Below are 22,652 nucleotides of genomic sequence, written 5' to 3' on the forward strand. Positions count from 1 at the left end.
AATACTTTCACATCCTTGATTTGCGTGTTTACTTTTTATTGTTTTGCTTTTATTTTATTTTAGTTTATAAAAATCAGAAAATCCCCCATTGTTTCATATAGAAAACCATAACATATTGAAAACCTAAGTCCTCTCTGTGGGAACAATCCTTTCTTTCCCTTGCTTCATTATATATTTTGAGTAGTAAGAAAGTGTAATTATTTTTGACGCTTACGACAGCGATCAACTAGTCGAAAATAAGCAAACATGTGACCATCGTGTTGAAGCATTAATAAGAACCATAAAATAACGAAATGGTCCATACGAAGGGTGAATTGGTCCACATATATCACCTTGAATTCGTTGCAGAAAATTAGGTGATTCGATGCCAATTTTCATCAATGATGGCCTAATAATCAATTTTCCTTGATAACAAGCGATGCATGGACAATCATTAAATGATAAGACTTTTAGTCTATTTAGAGGATGTCCATATGAGTTTTCAATAACTCGACGCATCATAGTTGATCCCGGATAACCCAAACGGTCATGCCTAAGTTTAAAAACACCGGGATCAAAAGTCTTAGGATGACTCATAATATGTGATTCAATTAGGATAGTGTAATATAACCTATAAGACATATATTGAAGCTTTTCTAGGACTTGTTTCTTACCTGAGACAATGGCAGTAATACATAGATACCCTTTTTTAGCGTCGTTTGTCGTCTCAATATGATACCCATTAAGACGAATGTCTTTAAAACTCAACAAGTTGCGTTTAGATCTTGTTGAAAATAAGGTATCTTGGACATGGATTTTTGTACCATTAGGGAGCATTATCAATGCTTTTCCATGTCCCTCAACAAGATTAAAAGTCTCTGAAATTGTAGTAACATTGGCCGTAACTAACGTTATAGCAGATAAACCTTTTGTTACGAAAAATTGTGTGCGTTGTTGCACCGTCAACAAGACATATATCTTCGTCACCTGCTTTTGGCTTTCCATTAGCAATATCCATATCCCTTTAGAAAATAAAGACAACGGTACAAGTTATGGAGAATAAATACTAAGAAAATAATTTAATTACTAAAGAGAATTTCAATAACTAATACAGTAAAATTAATTGCCTAAAAGAAAAAAAATCTCTAAAAAAAATGACAAAAACATTGTCACTTATTCAAACCAAACTACTATTCAATCTACTAAAATTAACTGACCATAAAATAGATAAACTCAGATATCCTTGAGGAAGGAATTCATATCTTCAATCTCATTTCCATCATTCTTGAAGTCGGAAATATCAAGATGGGCAATATCCATTAGTATGTCATATTGGGAAAATTGGTTTCATCCTTATTTTCCTTTCCTTTAATAGACGCCTGATAAAGATCAACAAGGTGCCTTGCAGTACGACAAACATTTGCCCAGTTCCCTGGTGAACCACAACGGTGACAGACAGATTCATAACGCTTTGAATGGCTTTGCGAGCCTTTGCCTTTGTGTTTTTGGAACACATTCTTCTTCCCTTTATGATGATGGGAATTATTACCAGCCTTCTTGTTGTTGTTGGGCTTTTTATGACCTAACCAACGTCCGCGTCATTTTTCACGGCTTTCAGTAGCATTGCCACGACTTTCTGTAGCGTTCATCTCTGGAGCAGCTATTGAACCTGTTGGGCGACTTTGATGGTTCTTGAGTAATAACTCATTATTCTTCTCGCTACTAGAAGGTAAGAGATAAACTCGGAGTATTTCTTAAACTGCCTTTCACGATATTGTTGTTGAAGCAAAGTGTTTGAAGCATGAAAGGTGAAGTAAGTCTTCTCCAAAAGATCAATATCAATAATTGTTTCTCCGCATAGTTTTAAACGAGAGACAATCTGAAATAAAGCCGAGTTATATTCACTTAAGCTTTTAAAATCTTGTAAGCGAAGGTGCATCCACTCACATCTAGATCTTGGAAGGATGACCGTTTTTTGATGGTCAAACCTATCCTTCAGCTCTGTCCACAAAGTGTACGGGTCTTTCACCGTAAGATATTGGGACTTCAAAGCTTTGTCTAAATGATGACGAATAAAAATCAATGCTTTAGAGCGATCTTCTTGGGACTCCTTATTGTCCTTAGTAATATTCTTATCAGGTGAGCTAGCACCCATATGTACCTCTGCATCTAGAACCCAAGACAAGTAATTCTTGCCGGATATGTCAAGGATTTTGAAGTTCACCTTTGAAAGAGTCGACATGATCCGAATATTAATAAAAGATAATCAATAATTTATACATATAAAATTAGTGGAACTAAAAAAATAAAACTCCTAATACTGTATATATCTTTAGTTATTTGCAAGTCCGGAGAAAAATAAATAGACATGTGTCAGGGAAAAATAAATCTCCGTGAAAAAGCAACGACATCACGTAATTAATGTTTAACAAGCGAATAATTAATTCATAAAAATGAAATAAAAAAATAGGACACGACGATACAAGAAAACAATAACTTTATCATTAAAGTGAGCCATGTATCTTTTGGTACTAATAACTATCAGCTGAAACAGAAACAACATAAGTACATACGTTTACAAAAGTTGGTTTTGGATAAATATGAAAATATTTACATTAGGTGTAGTACTTTCACGAATCCCGAGGAATTTTAATGCTCATTTATTTTACTTAGGGTTGCATATGGGTTGGATTCGGTCGGTTTTTGCCTCACCCACCACCCAACCCACTGATGGCGGGTAATAGGAGTTATCACCCGCAACCAACCCAACATTACAATTGGTCGATTTTCACCCGACCCACATTACGGAAGGTTGGATCGTGTGGTGGCGTGTATACCCATCATCTTTACATACCATCAATTTCAGCTTCTTCCTTTCTCCTTCCTTCAGATCAAACACCTACAAAAATTCATTACACAAATCCATCAACTACACTACAACTCTAACACAGAAAGCATGACAGTCAAACCCTTAAATCAATGAAAATAACCACATCAACCACACACTCATTTAATACTTAAATAAATTGGTACCCAACTCACTGAATCATTGCAACATCAACTTTCTCCTTTTACAAACCCTAAATTTCTATCAACCGTCACTAATTTCTCCCGTTAACTCACCACCTATAAATCCATCAAACCACTTATCAACAGAGTAGAATCGAATCCATGGCTTAGTCTTGGGAAGAAATAGAACCGAATCCATGGATTTCTCAATCCCACACCGTAGTTGAAATAAATAAGAAAATCCTGATTCTAATGAATCTTACCTGCCCTTGTTGCCGTTTATGGTTTGAACTTTGAAGAGTGGAGAAAAGAAGAGAATTTGACGATCATGGTGATTTGAAAAGAAACCGTGACTATGAGATTCATTCACTTGAGAAAAGAAACTGAGTGAGAACAAAGAAATGAGAGCCGATAGATTTAGTATTTAGGTTAGGTTCTCTGTTTCTTCTTTTTGTTATACACTTATATATATAAGGCATCGACGGTTGTGATCCATTCCTAAGACTAATCTAAGGGTTAGGAATATTTAGGCGGGTGGCGGGTTGGGTCGGGTGACCCAAGTGCTACCCGCACCCAACCCAACATACGGTGGGTTCTGATGTCGTCACCCATAGTCGACCCGCGCCTAGACGGGTTCGGTTGGGTACGAATAAATTTTGACGGGTGAGGGTTGGGTTGGTGGGTTGGGTTGGTTTTGTGCAGCCCTAATTTTACCAATAATAAACTTAGACCAAACTAAGAGGTCACATAGAAAAGGTAAGAAGATAAATATTAAATTAATATTAAACTCAGATGTACTTTTCCATGTACTGTGTAAACCTTTTTGACTTGGATTGGTATGAAAATATAAATACATTATTTGTATTATACTTTCATGAATCATAATAGACTTCCATGTTTATGTCTGGTACTCAAAAGCAATCAGAGACATAAAGAAAAAGAACCGATTAAAAATAAAATAACTTGTTCTATTTGGTACGTTGACTGCACATACATATTTTTAATAGAACTTAGAACGCATGACAAACAGTGAGCAGAGATCATGTTCATGTCACCCATATTCTTTCTATATTTTCCGTGAAAAATAAATTTAAAGAAACATAAACGAAAAATGTTATTATATAAATATTATATATTCGATAGATAATATGTATAAACATATGTTCTTTTTTGTACGACTACCATTTTGATTACTGAACAATCAAAACCGATCAACGTAAGAAAGATTCTTTTGTTTAAAAGAAAATATCGATACAAAAGAAATATTAGATATAAAAATTAGGGTTTGGAAAAATAAATAAAAAATAAATAAATATTAGGTATCTCGGTAATAAACGGAATTTATCCTAGATATTATTAGCATAAATAGATGTTTATAACAACACCTACTAATATAGCTTGTATTGACCTCAAATTTGCAGTAGATGCAATTATAACATGTGTATGCTTAAAAATAAATTATAACCGGTAGGGCCCATTGTCATAAAGCTAAAATAAAATTAGGATTGCTTTTAGGTTTCAAAATTTTCAATTTCCTTGCAACTTCTTTTCTCGAGATAAAATAAGAAAACAAAGGGTTGATGACAATGAGGAATTCACATGCAATCGTCATCTAATAATCAAACTATTGAGTCGAGCAATACCAGTAACTATCGGAGAAAATTAGTTCTTTTCTTTCTTTTTTTGATAAATAAAAAAAAAATTATTAATGAAAATTTGAGGTCAGAATGAGTTTGAGATCTACAATAGGAGAATACAAAATAACATAACATGCCGTAAAAGTACAATACTGAGAAATCCGACAAGAAAAAGAGAAGGATTACCGGAATAACACAAATACAAGTATGAATAAGATCCAATTAAATTGGAGAAATAATGGTTTTTCTCAGAATTAAATTCTAATCATTTAAAAAAAAAAACTCTTCTTTAGAAAGATGTGCTCCCAAAATAGGACTGATTTTCTCAAATCTCTTGTAACTAGTGATGAAGCTTCCGTCGTCAAAGAAATCATCGATGAAGATTCCGCCTCTGGATAAGTTCATGATGAAGATTTCGTTATCGGAGACAACAAAGATGAAGATTTCGTCGTTGGAGAGTATCACTATTGATCTTAAAACCCAACCCAATAATCAAGAATCCCCATTAAAACGAAGATAAACCTCAAAAGAGTATATAAAACCACCATAACGACGTAGATAAGAAAAAATAATAATAACAGCTAAAGTAAAACTACTAATTAACCTAGGAAACAAGATATAATGAAGAAATATGTTCAGTTCCAGTCCAAAATGGACCAGATCTTTGCATAGTACGCTTGTTGGTGACAGTTTTGTTGGAGAAGAAGAAGGAGAGAGAGAAAAGAAAACTGAGAAAATTAATTTTTAATAAATGAATTTTAGTCTTCGCGTGGTTTGATCTTAGGACACAAGGAATCTGTGGATGCTCACTCATTTATTTTGAGCGAAAGAAACTCTTTAATCCTACATTGGGTTGTACTAGAGGGTTGTACTAGAGAATGGTGGCCTCCATACATACTGTCATGGATAATATAAAATATGGGCGGGCGGCACGGACAATACTACATGGCCTAACGTATGCCTTATGCGTATATACCATGCACCAATTCTTGTGTCTACTCGAAATTATTTTGTAATTTCTTTTTTGGAAATTGATTCCAAAAATATTTTCTTTAAGTAATTTAATTAAGGGAGAATTCTTTTTTTGAATTTATCTTTATCTGTTTTCCAATAAATACTAAAAACTTGTTTTAAAGTAATCTGAAACCTTAAAGGTTTTTTTCTCTTATAAATACAAATTTTTTTTTCACGGTTGAAACTTGCATCCAGAAACGGCTACTATCCCGATTCTCCTCTTCTTTTCACATCCTCTTGCTTCATTTTTGCGTATTGCGTGTTTATTTATTTTCAATATTTGTTTCTAAGTTTAAGAGTTAGTAGGTTGTGTTGTGCTAGCACGAGCTATATCGGGCAGTCTTATACTAGACACATCTTCACATGTAGGGACTTAGCATCACTCATTCTTAACTATACCGCAACCTAATGTGTTAAGGACATGTCATATTTGTGATTCTAGCCTCATCAAGTTGGATGTGGTAGAGTTATTTTCATTATGCATTTCATTATTATCATCCCATACATCTAATGTCGTTGTTGATCGTTGCAAAATTTGAATAGTAATGTAGTTGCAGGAAATCCTACAACCTACACCCAAGTGATTCTAAGAAATAAAAACTAAGACATCATAAGAAAATCACTAAGTATTTTTATTAAAAGTTAGAACAAATACAAATGAGATATGAGAAAACCATAACTTGGAGAACAAAACAACTTTCTCTCTCCTAAATTCCTCACTAAAGCTTTCAAAAACAGGTCTCTCTCTAAAATGACTTCTTGCTCCTTTTATAGGAGTTACATAGTAGAGGAGAGCTAATAAAGCCCATATTTTCGGATCTGGGATGGCGGTAATATTTCCATGTCCATTAATCTTCGTGTTATTTCTAATAAATGTCGCACCCATCTTCACATGCTTAATGTGACTTGGTGACGTCATTGCACTCGTCAGTTGAGATATACTAGACGCGTTATAATCGCCTGCTACCGGAATGATCCTTCCGCGTTATTACGGGTTGTGCGATATTTTGCACCCACAAAAAACTTCCTTCCAACAAGTATCAGGTGAAGTGCAATCAATCAACTTGCTAACCACCCTCTGGAGTGGTCATTTATTACCATCAAGTGCTTCGTGGGAAGGATTTAATGTCCATAAGCATAAGAAAATGGAATAAAATTGAAGTATTGAGACACTTGCAAGCATCTATATATGCCATATAAAAACTTATCCTAGTGTCCCAATTGATTCCATGAATTTTATTTTATCTGGTGTCGGGAATCTGTCAGGGATGGTGACAAACTGTCAATAAAAATAACGATTTGGTTTAGTAATTGTGATTTAGTTATAGCTGGACAAGTAAAATACATACTAGTAAACTACATACTAGTATACTACTTTTTGAAATGTAAATTTGCAATGATGATTCAATTGGTGTATATGATTTTTGTGATTGAAGCAATGATGATGGAGCCAACATCTTTTTCTCTTACATGAGAACATCACATGTCACAGTGTTAGTGATGTCACATTGTCGCAGTACAGCTCCTCTCTGGAATGAATGTGACAGTTTTGCCAACTTCTAGAAAGAACAGGAAAAAGTAAAAGCAACAATTAGACAACCATAAGCAATTGGCATTATCCCGGTTGGCCAGTGGTTAGGTTCCCAACCTACAGGTTGCGGGTTCAATTCCCACGTTAATCCAGTCAAAAATATAAAAAAAACCATCGAGTGCCCTGCCTGGCGCTATAACCTTTCGATCGTCATTTTATTAAGAAATAGAAATAACCTGCGTTTTAACGGCACGCGTTGTAACATTTATCTTCTATCATGATGAACCCTGAACCAAAATTACCTATAATATAGTGTTGATTTTCGATAAAAATATTAAAAAAAAAAAAGTTTTATATCTAATTTAATTATTGCTTCTAGTGACAATATAGTTGAACTCTAATATATCCTCAGAATCTGGTTAGGTTGAATCTTCCACATTTCGCATTAGTATTTTATGATATATTTTTTTTTAGGATTAATTAGAATGGTAAGTACATGTATATACAATTTCCTTCCGCTTTGCCTATCATTCCAAAATAAAAATGTGGAAACTTAGAAAAAGAAAAAAAAAGGTCTACACATAAGGTATGAAAATAAATACGATATTTCAGCCCAAAATTATATGTGAGTATATATTTCTATCTCCTAAAAATACCGACTTTCTCAAAACTAATAACTTCCCTCGAATATTCGTCGATCTCCGTTACGTCTTTGGTTTTCACTTCAGATAAGTTAGTGAAACTCTTCAAATTCTCAGGTGATGCAGATCAACTGAATGGATATTAAATCCATTCTTTGATTTTTTATTTCATATCTACTAATTTTTTTGAAAAGGGCGATTTAGTGGTTTCATATATCAGATTTGTCGTGTGTACGTGGTCGAGGAGAAAACATGTAAAACTCGTTATGTAACTATGATTCTTTGTACATGTTTATTAATTGAAGGGTTTGATTCATAGGAATGTAAATGTTGGTTGTGATTCTTTGCACCAAACTTGTTCATATCACCAAGGTCATTTACAAAGAATTTTGTTCTTTCATTTGTTTCTTTGTTTCTAGGTATGCTATAGGATTTTGTTATTTATGAATGATTTATAGTAAATCATTTTCCGTTTTGATGCATGATTTTTTTTTTTATTTTTTTTAAACTTCTTTTCATGGTTCTCTCTATAATTGTTTTTATGTACAATCCAAATCAGTGGACGTAGAATAACTTAGTTTTCATTTCATTTTGTGGATTTAATTGAAATTTTTTATTATTAAATTTTGAGAAATTATTTGGTTGTTCATTTATTTATTTATTTGTAGATGAAGAATACAATGAACAAATAGAAAAATGACATAGTCAAAGCCAAAAGTCTTAATTATTTTTGTTTAATTAAATTTAAAAATTTATTTATGATCCTAATTATGACATAACCCAATTAATGTAGATTCATAATGATTATAGGTTACAAGTCTTGCATCCATCAGATGTCTTTCGCTAAGATGAGACTAGGATGGTTGGATGCAACACTTGTCTCTCAAAATGTTAGCTGACCGTCCAAAGCTCAAAAACCCCTTCTGTTTTGTATTATTGATGAACAATATACAAGATAATGTAAAAAGAAAACCCAAAACAACAAGTAGTAAATAAGCTCTCAAATGCACTAGTTGTAAAAAGATTTAATCCCCAAGTAACCCCTATCAAGAGTTGATAGATCCCAAATGCTAAAAAACCCAAATCCAATCTAGGAGAATAACTTAAATGAAAACTAATCCAGTTGCAAAACCCTAGCCCAAAAGAGCATAATCTTCAAGTGACACCGACTGTCACAATCCAGTTGCAAAACCCTACCCTCTCAACTTTTCTTTTTCTTTTCAAACAAAACTATTCATATCAATACAATCTCTTAGAAAAATTTCATCTTTAACAAATATGGCATCCTCACAACAACGATCACAACAACAAACACCACAACTAACACCACAACAAACACAACAAGAAATAATTCGTAGTCCCAAGTATACGATGGATGAAGACGAGTCACTTTGCAGAAATTATGTATTATATACATCAGATGATATCAATGGTATTTATCAAGAAAAAAAAGTTTTTTATGGTAAGATTTTACAAAAATTTCGTGAAGAAACCGGTAACATTCATGGTCGTGATGTCGATGGGTTGTGTCATCGTTTTTGCACAACTGCAGGAGCCGTTAGTGAATATGTAGCTATTATCACTCAAATGTGGAACAACAAAAGAAGTGGTGAAAGCGAACCGGATGTGGAACGAAGATGTCGGGAAGAGTGGCAAAGATCCCACAAAGGTTCAAGCTTCCAACATGAAAGTTGTTTCACCATTCTGAGGGTGCTTAACAAGTTTAATCCATACGTGCTGGAAGGTCATCAAGTTCCTGGAAGATCACCACATGGTCCAATCTCGCAAGATTTTCATAATTGAGGGCATGCTTCCTCACCTGATGGAACTCCAGGTAGTCAGGATCAACACAATAGTAATCTAGACGTTAACACCAACTGCAAGAGAATAAGAGGAGGTGGTGTGAAAGTTGCAAAAGCAGCGAGAGACGCAGCCCAACGACCAGCAGAAGGAGGTTCAAGCGAGTTCAACTATGCTGATCACAAGGCAATGGAGATGCAAATGGAGGCAGATAGAGTCAGGGACCGTGCCATTTCTTTAAATAATCAACAGAAAAGTCTTCTTTCGCGAGAACAATACTACAGGGATTGTAAGCTAAACAAGTTACTCTCCTTGGACACTGGAAAAATGAATGAACGACAATATGCTATATGGACTAAGCAAACGGATAAAGTCCAGGCCGAACAAGTCCAGGCCGATCAAGTGCAGGCCGAACAAGTCCCCCGCCAACAAACTGGAGTCCCCCCTCAACAAACTGGGCAGTATGTAAAAGTGGATGACGAAGATGATGTCTCGGAAGAAAACGAAGAGGAATTCAGTCTTGCTAATGAATGAACACGTTTAGTTTAATTCAGTGTAGTTAAGTTTAATTTAATTCAGTGTAGTCGTTTTAATTTAGTTCAGTTTAGTTTATTTAAAATTACTTTTAATATAATTATATCAATTTTAACAAACAACCTTAAATTAAAAAACATGTAGTTGCAGGAAATCCTACACTACACCCCTCATATGATTTCATTGTTGATCAACTCATTTTTAGGTTTATATTATTAATTTTATTGATTAATTTTTGAATGTTCTAACAAGAAAGATAAAGAAGTCAAGAATGATCTCTGCTCTGAACTTTGTCTCTCCTATTTACTTGTTTCTTACTCAAAAAAGATCTCTCTCTTCTTTACAACTCGAATGACTATTTATAAGGAAATACATAGTGGATGACAGCTAATCTGTCCTTTATTTTCGTATATGGTTTGCGACATTCTCGCAACCTTACAGATGTTAATTTCGAAAACTCTTTAATCTTCGCAAGACTATCACATCTTTCTCCTGAACTTAGATGACGTCATTTATTCTATCATTTCTGAAACTATTCTGCGACGTTGTTATGCTGTGTCATTGATAACTTTGCTGAAACATTGTCATTGCGAAATTCTGATCCTACATCTTGCCTCTTCTCATATCTTCTCTGCAAAGTATAGAATGATGTGAGAAATGCCGCAGCTGCTTATCTTTTCATATTCCACATTTATCACACGTACTCTCTCTTCCATTTATTTCTTGACACATCTTCTGTAACCGCTACTTTTCAACCGCTCACGTCTCTTCGTCTTAATGGTGTTTATTTCTTCGAGTAAAAAATCTTCTTTATATACTCTTCTTACCCCCTTTTCCCACTTTTCTTTTTACTTTCTCTTCTATTTTTATTCTCTCATCTCTGCAACTCTGTTATTCTTCTGCAAATTCTGCTGCTGTAATTTTTTCTTCCTTCAATCCTTTTACTTTCTATACATTCCCATACTCTATATTCAAACATGGCTCCAAGTGGTCATAGATATGAGAAGAATTTACAAGATGTCCAAAAAGATCTTGTTGATAAAGGTTTCACACTCTCCATCATTCCTGGTGAGAATGCCAAATCAATTCTTTCTGTCAAGCTTTTCTCTGATCAATATTGTGATGATCAATCAATCATAATTTCGCTAAGTAAAATTCTCGCAGGTCTCTCTATTCCTCTTTATAACCCAAATCTTCCTTTATTTTATGAAATTCTCGCTCATTCGGGATTTTCGCGAGCCATCTTCCAACTAAGTGGGGACTGCATCCGTCTGATGCTAGAGTTCGCTAATCGTGGTGCTGGTAGAGGATATATTTACTCCAAAGAACTTAGGGATCCAAAATTCGCAAACCTAGATATAGTTGCTGAGAAGTATACAGTGGCGAATTTCTTTGAGAACTACGAACTTATCTCCATGAAGAAAGAGAATACTCGCTGGGTATTCGATTAAAAAGGAAAGATAACATTGATGACGCCAAAATTCTTATGCAAGATATGACTGGAATTATGGTAAAAACACAACTCCTTGCCAATCCAAAGATGATAAATGGTGTGTTTTTCCTTTAATGCTAAAGGGACCCTACATTGCTGGATCAAACGTTCTTCCTGCGAATCTCGCTGCATATCAACCTTGGGTTTTCTCTTGGCCCGAGAAGGAGAAAGAGGTATGTTTCTCCCCTTTAATTCATTTTATATTTCTTTATTGATTTTTACTATTCTGTTCGCTAACTCTTGCGACATTCCGCAGATCCAAAAACTGAAGGATAGTTATAACAAGACTGGGAAATCTAGTACTCTGTTAGCTCTTCGCTCATACACAGATGAGGTAAGAAATTTTCTCTTATGACTTTAAATAGTACTGTTAATTCCATGCTTCCATTTCTTATTTCTATCTGTGTGTGAAGATTATTGCTGAAGTAGAAGAATCTGCTGATGCTGCGAAGATTGGTGATAAAGGTAAAGGTGCTCTTCGCAGGGAAAAATCAACTGGTCCTCCTCCAAAGAAAAGAAAACTTCGTTCTTCTTCTCCTTCAAATGTTCCTCCTAACGAAAATTCCGAAAGTGACAAGGGTGATGAGGATAACGATGATCTTGTTGCAACTGAAGATTCTCCACCTGAATCTTCTATGGCTAAGCTTTCTGGCCACTTTTCTGATTCTCTACAAGGAATGGGAGATAGCCAATTCGCAAATACCTGCAAAGCTCTCGCTACCCTTTGTGATGTCCCTTTACTAGATGGTGATAGCTCTCTTCGTGGAGTTTCTAGATCAGTGACTCCCGACTTCTTGCATTCTCTCAATAGTCTGGTATACTTTTATCCTTTTACTTATTCATTGTTATAACTCAAAATCTCTTTCTATATTAATATTTTTTATATATTTTCGCAGGCTGGAAAAGCTTCTTTTGTTGTTGCCTCAGATCTAGAGAGAAGACGCGAAAATCTTGAAAAGAATAATCTTCAATTTCGCAAAAAGAATGAAGAATTAGAAGCTGAAGTTAAAGGTCTTCGCGAGAAAAATAGACAATTAGAAATTGATTCTTCCTCGTATAAGAACAAAATTTCTAGTCTTCAACAAGCTAATAATCAGCTTTACGGTATGTTACTTTTCTCTTTATTCATTCATCCTGTTGTTTTATCTTATTTAAATGATCCTTTTTGCAGACATTTATGGTCTTTCTGATGAAGCTACCCTTCTTCGCTCATTTCCTAATGCCTTGGATAATGATACCCTTCTTGAACGTCTTAACAGTTCCTTAAATAGCTTCTCAAATGATAGAATTTCATCTCTTTCTCTAAATGAACTTAGATCGAAATTTCGCCTCTTAGAAATTGATCATAGATCCAGTTTAGGCTTAGCCAGCAGATTTAAGCGCCTCCTTATTGATTCCAAAGAGAAAACCAATGAGTTAAGAACCAAAATTAGCGGTCTCATAGATGATAAGGATCGTATCTCTGATCAAGGTGCCAAGGCTTTGGCGAAATTCCAAGAGGCTCTCCTTGAAGTTCAACTTGAGCCAGATGAAGCTAACCGCAAGAATATTGAACTCTGCGAAAGGGAAAATCAAATTCGTTCTCGTCTTCTCATAAGTAGTGAGGATAAATTTGTCTGGGCTGCGAAAATTTTAGATGATGCTAGAAAAGATTTAGGCGTAAATGTTAGTCTCCAAGTTGAACATACAGCCTTGATTAGAGATATGATTTCTGACAGAGAAGGTTGCTAATTGCTCTTCTTTACTAATCTTTTGCTTCTTATGAATTTTCATCAAGTTAATAATTGATTGTCTTTTGTTCGAAGATTCTGAAAATAAATATAGTGAAAAGATTGAAGAACTTGAAGCTGAAAAGGAGGAACTCGCAAAGAATCTTTCTTCTCGCAACGACAAGTATTCTAGATTAAAGAATCAAATCAAGATGACCGTTGCGAATTTTAAGAATGACGCTATGCATTTTCGCAATCAAACCATCCAAATGGTTTGTGATGATCATAATATCCCACATTCTGATTATCCTTGTCTTTTAGAAGAAATCCCACAGAATACTCCCAGTTTGATTATCTCTGATAGCGAAGCTGACGATGAAGAATCTGATAGTGATGGAAAATCTGATGGTGATGAAGATTCTGACGCAGATGAAGAAGGAAACAAGTCTGACGAAGATAATGAAGGATTAACCAAGAAATAGTCTTTACTTCTTTCTTTGATTCTTTGTAATACTTGTACATTTATTTCTTCTTTCTGTATATTTGTGTTTCTTTCATTTTGACCTGCGTAAATTAAAACAATTCTTCTTTGCAATACAGTTAATCAATATAATCATTAATTCTTGAATTTTTGAGTAAATCTCTTATATGGAGACAAATAACATTTTCTAATTTCATACATTCCCATACTTGCCTCTGTTATTTGAATCCAAATGAGAGATTTCATAAAAAAATTCTTATTGTATAATTTCGCAACCTTTTGCGAAGTGAATTTTGTTTCTTTTCAAAATCTCATTCCTGTGTGGTCTTATTTTGCCTTCCTAATTAAAGGTCTTGTTATGCCACCTCTTGTCATTGCGACAAAATCGCAGGACGTCCTTGCACTTTCATGCAAAAACCCATTGATCTTGCCTTAACTTTTTCTTTTGTATTATGGCCTCTTCAGGAATGTTGCGACAATATGACAGGCCTTAATATCCTTGCGAATAAAAAGCGTTATGACATTTGCGTCTTAAGACACTTATCAGCTCCCTAATGGAGGGTGCCACCCTTATCTCCCCCCTGGTTGCCCCTTCAAGGAGGCGTACTTCTACCATACAAGGTTAGCTCCTCCCATCCAGTCTTAACAACAACCAGTTGTTTTCGCAGCCTCTTATCCCTTTTACCTATAGGGTTTATGGTTACGAGACTGCACCCTAAGTTGGGTTTTCTTCAGGCCGAGCGCAATATAAGCCAAGACTTGTCAAGAATGGAAAGGTACGCTTCAAACGTCCCTGGCACTCTTGACTCAACCGTGTACCTCGGCGCCTTGATCAGATTTGCACTCCTTGGGAGAGTCCTTGTTACCTTAGTCGCCCAACCTAAGTCATATGCTTAAGTTGAGAATCCAAGGTGCCTCTCCCGGATGGGCTTCATTGACCCCAAATCTCCATGACTCAGGTTCCGGTGGCGGTGTAACCTTTCCCTGAGTCATGCAATAGGTACCCCCTTATATGACGTACTTTAGGTCTTACATTTGCCTCTTGCGAAATTGTATTCGCGAACTAGGGTGTACGCCATAAAGGTTCGCCTCTTTCTCTTTTGTCATTCTTCTCTGATTATTTTCTTTAAAATTCATTGTCTCTGCGAGAGTATCGCAAATCATTATATTGTATCTGAATTTCGCAATCTCAATTTTGTTGTTCAATCAAATGTATTTTTGAGAATTTTACTTATTGCGAGATTATCGCAACAACTTAATCATTCATACATTTCTTGTTTTTATTACCTTTTCCATCCTCTGCTTCTTTATTATTTTCTGCTACTGCTTCCTTGGTAGTGGTATGTTCATCCTTTTTATTCTGAGCTAGCATTAATTTCGCAACATCTCTTCTCCTTTCTTTTCGATTGTATCCACCATCAACCTCTCACTTGTTTGTACATCTTTGATTTTGTGTCGCCAGTTTTCCTTCTTGTTTGCTCTTCCTTCGCAAGATTCTATCTCAGTTTCGTAACATCTCTTTCCTTCAACCCAATCTCCCTTTATGATTCCTACACCATTGGGGTGAGGGAATTTGATGCATTGGTGGAAAGTTGAAGCTACACCTAGAATCCCATGTAGCCAAGGTCGACCAATTAATGCATTGTAGGGTGATTCTACATCAACGGCACAGAATGAGATTTCAGAAGATATTCCCTTCAATGGAATTTGCATAGTAACCTCCCCTTTAGGCTTGTTAGCAGTACCATTAAAACCATATATCTTATATGTTGATGGTATAAGATCATCATCTCTTCCACCCATGGTTTTATAAGTATGATAAAATAAGATGTTCACAGAGCTTCTAGTATCGACTAGAATTCTATTGATTGCCCATGAATCTTCAGCTTCATCATCCTCATCTTCTTTCGGTTTTGGATTAATTTCTAATTTTATTACCAATGGATTGTCATGCACCTCTTCTCCTTCGGGAATTTCTTCTGCAGTAAAAGAAATGATATGTTTCTGCCATTCCTCTAGTGGCGAGATTTTCGCAATATTCATAATTTCTCTTCCATTATTATCTCTTGCGAACACTCTACTCAAAACATTATCATGAAAATCTTCAACTGTCTTATATGAATGTACGATAGAGTGACAGAATAGATTTTTTGCTTTTGCACCAACTTCTATGAAGAATGTTTCTTTCTTTTTCATCGTATTCACTTTGTGATGTTCTGGCGGTGGTGGTAATGGTTGAGATTGCAGATGCCCTACCAGAAAGTCGTTTAGTTTTCCTTGATATATCATTCTCAAAATAATTCTCTTTACATTTCTGCAATCGTTTGTGGTATGTCCATGAAAATGATGATAAGAACAAAATTCATGACTTCTGTGGTTTGGAGGTGGTTCCGTTCCCATGTTCCATGGTGTTGGTATATTCTCCATCAAAATTATCGCTTCCCATATCTTCTCCACACTTTCATTTAGAGGTGGCATCTTGATTTCTTCCCATATTACCTTGTGACCTCCTTGTCCTCTATTAAAGTTTGGTCTTTGACCTCCATAAGTTTCTTGCGGTTGATCGAGTCTTTGAATCTTGTTATTTCCTCCACGATTGTAGAAATTTCTTTCTCTTTCATACTCTTCTTGATCTCGGCTCCCCATAGCTACCAATTTCTACTGATTGTTACTTGTCACCTTTTCTTGTTGTACTTGCGAAGTATTCGCCACTGTGTTTATTAGCTTGGGTAATAAGCTTGCATTCGCTGTTTGTGAGCTGGTGTTCGCAACTGGATATGATTCCATTTCATTTTGTCTTTCCTCTAGAGCAATGTATTCTTCTTGAAGTTCTCGCAATTCAGTCATTGTAATCGTATTCTTGACTCTGAAAATTTGTACATACAAGAGGTTTGTTGCAAACATAGCATTGATAAATGATAATATGAGATATCTCTCATCTACACGGCCAGCCATTTCGCTACACATAGTTCTCCATCTTTTAGTCAAGTGTTTCAAACTTTCGCCAATCCTTTGTTTTAATCCAAACACATCTTCTATACCAGGTCGTGAGGAATTATTACTTATATATGCTCCCAAGAATGTGGTCTGCAGATGATTGAAGGAGGTTATTGTATTCTTTGGTAAACCTTCAAACCATTTTAACGCTTCTCCTGTTAAGATGGATGAGAAATATTTGCACAATACCGCATCATGATTATCCCATTGTAACATGCACCTCACATAAGCTTTAATATGCTGAATTGCACAAGTTGTTCCATCAAAAATGCTGGTTAATGCGGGCAAATTGCATTTCGGTGGTATTCCTCCTAATTGTACTTCCCTTGTAAATGGAGTTTTCGCAGCTTCTTCTATTGCTTCATCCAATTGTCTTCTACCTACTTCTCCTCTGTTATTTAGCATTCCTCTCATTTCTTCTAATTCTTTCAAGATTTATTTATTTACACCTGAATCTTGACCCATTGGTCTCTTTAATTTTGCTTCTCTTCTTCTGCGTTCACGTCTAACTTCTCTTGCGAAATTTTGTATCTCTTCTTCATTATCCTCATCTCGTCTTCTTCTGTGATTCTCTTCCTCATCCCTATCTTGAATTCGCAAATGATGATGTCGTTCATTTTCCCCTCCGTAATTTTGTTCATTTCTTATCAATTCAATTCGCTGTCTTTCATCCATTCTCTTTACTCTATCATACTCCTCATTGAGATTATCGTTATTCCGGTTTTTTATACGCCTTCTTTCTCGATTGTCATGATTGTTCTGGCGAATTGTCTCCTGAAGCTCTTGTTCTTCCATTTCCGCTCTCAATCTTTCACGTTCGCAGATTAAACGTGCTTGTTCAGCATTATGTCTTTCAATTTCTTCTTCAATTGTCTGTTGATTTCTTTGAGTTTCTCTCACATGTAAAATTCTTCTTCCTTCCTCTTGATTTCCTTCGCCATCTTGGTTATTTTGTCTCTGATTTTGCCCGTTCTCTTGATTTCCTCCAATTTGCCCATCATAAAAAGTTTCATTTTGTGGAATGTAACGATCATCAGTTCTTTCTCTATTTTCGCGATATTCTTCATTAGGATTTGATATGTCTTCTTGAATATTGTTCCCAGCATTGATTGTGGGTGAATTTCGCCTCATTTCTCTTCTAGTCGATCTTGAATATGATTTTGTAATACTTCTCGATCTTCTATTCTGCAGTCTTATATTCTCCATCCTTAATTCGTGATTTTGCCTTGTTAAATTCGCACGTCTTCTGCCTCAGCTCTTCTTTCTTCATGTATTCTTCGCCTCAATGTTTCTAACGCTCCAATTTCCTCACCTCCATGAATTATTCCTTCATATGCTTCTTGATTTCTCTCTTCCTGTCTATAATTTCTATTTTGTTGCTCTTCTTCTATTTCTTCTGCTGAATTTGATCGCCAAGTGTGTACGCTCACTCTGTCATAATCTGTATTCCTCTCTTGAACTAGTGTTTGTTGAATTGGCGATTGAATTTGATTTTCTCTATTATTTCTCATTCTAGTAGACTTTCCCATTTCACTTCTTTCTCTTCCAGCAATTCTTTTGCTTCTTCTAATAGTAGGTTGTTCGGATGTATTTCTTCTTCTAGCCATTTCTTCAATGCTAACAGTATCGCAAGAAATTATGAAAAATTCTTAATCAATCACTTTAAATTTTCACAAATCTCAATATCAATCTTTAGCTTTTTCTAGAATAATCTTCAACTTGTCCCTGTTTCTAGCGCCATTATGTAGTTGCAGGAAATCCTACACTACACCCCTCATATGATTTTAGGTTTATAATCTTAATTTTATTGATTAATTTTTGAATGTTCTTATAAGAAAGATAAAGAAGTCAAGAATGATCTCTGCTCTGAACTTTCTCTCTCCTATTTACTTGTTTCTTACTCAAAAAAGATCTCTCTCTTCTTTACAACTCGGATGACTATTTATAAGGAAATACATAGTGGATGACAGCTAATCTGTCCTTTATTTTCGGATATGGTTTACGACATTCTCGCAACCTTACAGATGTTAATTTCGCAAACTCTCTAATCTTCGCAAGACTATCACATCTTTCTCGTGACCTTAGATGACGTCATTTATTCTATCATTTCTGAAACTATTCTACGACGCTGTTATGCTGTGTCATTGATAACTTCGCTGAAACATTGTCATTGCGAAATTCTGATCCTACAAAACATATTAATTAAAATAAACAACAACTTTTAATATAATTGCCTCAATTGTACACGTTTATCTCCCTCTTCCTCTTGCTGTCCCTCTCCCTCTGCCTCGCCCCCCGCACCGTCTGTTGCTCCTCTTAAATCCCAAAGGTGCTTTGATAAATCTTGTCTTAGTTGTGCATAGATTCCACGATTGTGGAGTCTGTCAGTGGAAAGTCTATATTCTCTTGTCGGACGCCCACGCTCTACCACAATATCCTTGGTTAAATCTTCATCTGGGAAACTAGTCCAGGTTGGGTCACGCCTGGTTTCTTCAATGACCATGTTATGCAGAATAATACAAGTCAACATAATTTTATTTATTTATTGAATATCAAAAAAGCGCGCCGGCCCAAACTTCCTTTTCAATATGCCAAAATCGCGTTCAACATCCTTTCTGCATGCCATTTGTTGTGAGTTAAAGTACTGCATATCCTTCGAAGTCGTCGGACCAAAGCCTGCCTGTTTATAAGCTTGAACCATAGTTGACCATTCTGGATAGATCCTGTCTACTAGATAATAACCCTGAGTGTAGTGATTACCGTTGATGGTGAAATTACAATGCGGCGCGACCCCATTCTTAAGATCTTCAAACAATGGTGACTTATATAAAACGTTGAGATCGTTATTTGAACCCGGGAGTCCAAAAAAAGCATGCCGAAACCAACAATCATAAGTAACTGAAGCTTCCAAAATTACAGTTGGTTATGGATAATGACCCTTATATTGGCTTGCCCATTCTACCGGACACGCATGCCACGTCCAATGCATGCAGTCAAGACTACCTAGCATTCCTAGAAAACCCCTCTCGGTGTTTTCTGCAGTTATTCTTTGAACATCTTCCTGAGTAGGCTTTCTTAAAAAGGTTGGACCAAAATGCTCGACTACTGTTTTGCAAAACAGTTTGAGATACCTAAAGGCGGTTGTTTTCCCAATACGGATGTAATCGTCCATGGAATCCGCTGGTACCCCGTAACAAGTATACAGAGGGCCGCAATGACCTTTTGTTCGGGACTAAAGCCTCGCACATGTCGTGCATCATACTGATAATTAAATAAAGGTTGTACCTGACAAAGCTCGGCAATAATCCTTTGCGTCAAGTTACGGCCCATGCAGAATCGGCCCTGAAAATTCTCATCGGAATACACACAGTCATGATTAAAATAATCATGCATCAGATTTTCGTGGTAAAAATGTCGATTCTACCACGTCCATCTTCTAGTCGCAACTTCATATGGCTCTAACGGCTTTGGTATGATCCCGGTTTGTAATTGCAACATAAAATTTCATCTTCTTATATCTTGATCTGCATCAACATCCATTTGACGCAAAAACTCCATACATATTTCTTCATCTTCTTCTTACAACATGTCATCCATCTCCATATCTTCCTCAGAAGAATCAAAATCAGAATTCATGATTGAAAATTGAGAGTAATTGAAATTAAGAAAAGATTGATCGGATGAAAGATTGTTGTGTATCTGTGAGATCAAATTCGAGTCGTATTTATAGAGCTGGAAACTAGCCTTTCTGGTGACAGTTAAAAAGTTGTCGTTGTCGTTGGCGGTCGTGCCTCAAACGCTGGCGCACGTAGTCCTGTTGCAGGCGTCATTTGCAATAGCGCCAACGCTTGTAGTTCGAGCGCCAACGTCTGAGTTTATATCGCGCGTTTAATTATTTTTCGCTCACTTCTTTTCCATAGTGGAGAATCTTGTTTGACCATCCACGTGGCTCAACAAACAAATGTATTTGAACATTGCCATAGGAATTGCTCTTAGTCTCTCCCTTTCCAGGCTTGTTTGATTTTGAACAAAGATTAAGAAAATTAATGTCATTTTTTCATATTTTTTTCTTATTGTTCATGGTTCATTCATTCGATATAACAGAGAAAAAGAAGAAAAAAAAAGATGGTCCATTTTTGTGTTACCGTAGGTAGATTAATAACGCGTTTGGATACACATTTGAAGTTGTTATTTGACTTCTGGATACAAAAAATTCAGAAGTTAGTTTGGACAAACAATTTCAGAATAACTTTTAGAAGAAGAAAAGTTAACTTTTTGTGAAGCAAAATGTTTTTGCCTCTGACTTCTGCTCCTGACTTCTACTTCTGCAGAACCACAAGCACATCTACTTCTATTTCTGCTTACAAACGCGTTATAATAATCTCATAACATTTGACTTTCCATTTAAAGAAACCAACCTTTTTATTTAGCATACCCAAATAAGAAAACCAAGCATATCTTTTAGAATCGGTGGAGTAACAAACATAACATTATGGGTTTGCTTATACAATGAAAAATGTTTACAAGCCTACAATGGAGACAACTAGTTTCCCTCGTATCCACTTTGAAATAACATCTTTTTCATCACATAGAAAACAATTTAATCTGATACGATCAATTAAAAATATAATATAATTTAAAAAGTAACTGGTTTTGGTTTTAAAAATGTATCTCTCTATCAACTTGAGATGAGCCCCGACTCAAATTGATACGCTCGTCTCAACTCGAGATATAATAGGAAAACACTTTTACTTTAAGATTTTTGCACCCATTTTGCTAGTTTACAGTTTCATTGTGGGGTGAAAATGGGCAAATCTTCCCATTTGCCTACCCCACTGGACTTGTTCTTAGATCTTGGATTTAGTGGACATACATATGTACACTTGGAGCAACAGAGGAAAAATAAACAATCATAATCGTTAGAGACCATATAAATGACTTCTCTAGACTGGTGTTTGTCCTTCGAAAATGCTGGATTCCTTCATCTAGCAAGAATTGAAAGTGAACATTTTCCCATTTTTCTCAACACTTGCAGATTAATTCCTAGGAATGCAACAACTTACAAGTATGAAGCTTATTGGTGTCTCATAATGAATTTCTAGAATTAGTCAATCTGGATCAGAAGATATTCAATGTACACTTAGAAACCTAAGTACCTTCTTATCTATTGGAGTACAAGGGAAATTGGTCGTGTAAAAGAACAAATAATGAAAATAAATAAATATTTTCTCTGTATTCAATCTTTGGCCAACTGCTAAAACCATTCAGGAATTGATGTCTCAACTAAATAAATTTATTGTAATGGAAGCCATATACCCGACCAAAGAATGAAAGAAGTGGGCTAAAAATGGTGATAAAAGTATGGGACAGTTTCATCTATCAGTTCAACAAATAAGAAGGAAAAATTATATCTCTTACCTGTTGAAGGATGATAATACTTGGACATCTTATCATTCAGAATATCACACATTCTGGTTCATTATTTCTAACAACTCTTTCAATAACCTACCAATAGGCCAATCACAGTTAACTACTCACAACTTCATATTCCATAGATCAACACCAAAGCCTTTATATTTCTAGGATACCTTCTAAAGAGCAAAGTATGGAGAATCACCAGAATTCTCGATACACTTTTTGTTAACCAATTTTGAACTACCTATTTTGCATTCACCAAAATTTTCTCTATTTACTAAATTAGAACCAACCACGTTTATTTTGTCATGTTTTTCAGACCAGAAATGTTTTGGGGAATTTGTACACCGAGATGGCTTCCCGTCTTTTTCAGACAAGGAAAACTTAATAAGCCTTTCAAGCCGGTTTTCGAG

The 22,652-nt window shown here is 35.5% G+C and overlaps 1 protein-coding gene across 1 annotated transcript; it reads right to left on the reverse strand.

Annotated features, from left to right (window-relative positions):
* Nucleotides 1–1,639: 1,639 nt before the first annotated feature.
* LOC113312185 lies at nucleotides 1,640–2,221 on the reverse strand. The gene has a single exon (XM_026560937.1). It carries the CDS (start codon nucleotides 2,219–2,221, stop codon nucleotides 1,640–1,642), a length of 582 nt encoding a protein of 193 aa, XP_026416722.1.
* Nucleotides 2,222–22,652: the final 20,431 nt, after the last annotated feature.

This window comes from Papaver somniferum, chromosome 9 (genome assembly GCF_003573695.1).
Source record: "Papaver somniferum cultivar HN1 chromosome 9, ASM357369v1, whole genome shotgun sequence".
Taxonomy (NCBI): domain Eukaryota; kingdom Viridiplantae; phylum Streptophyta; class Magnoliopsida; order Ranunculales; family Papaveraceae; genus Papaver; species Papaver somniferum.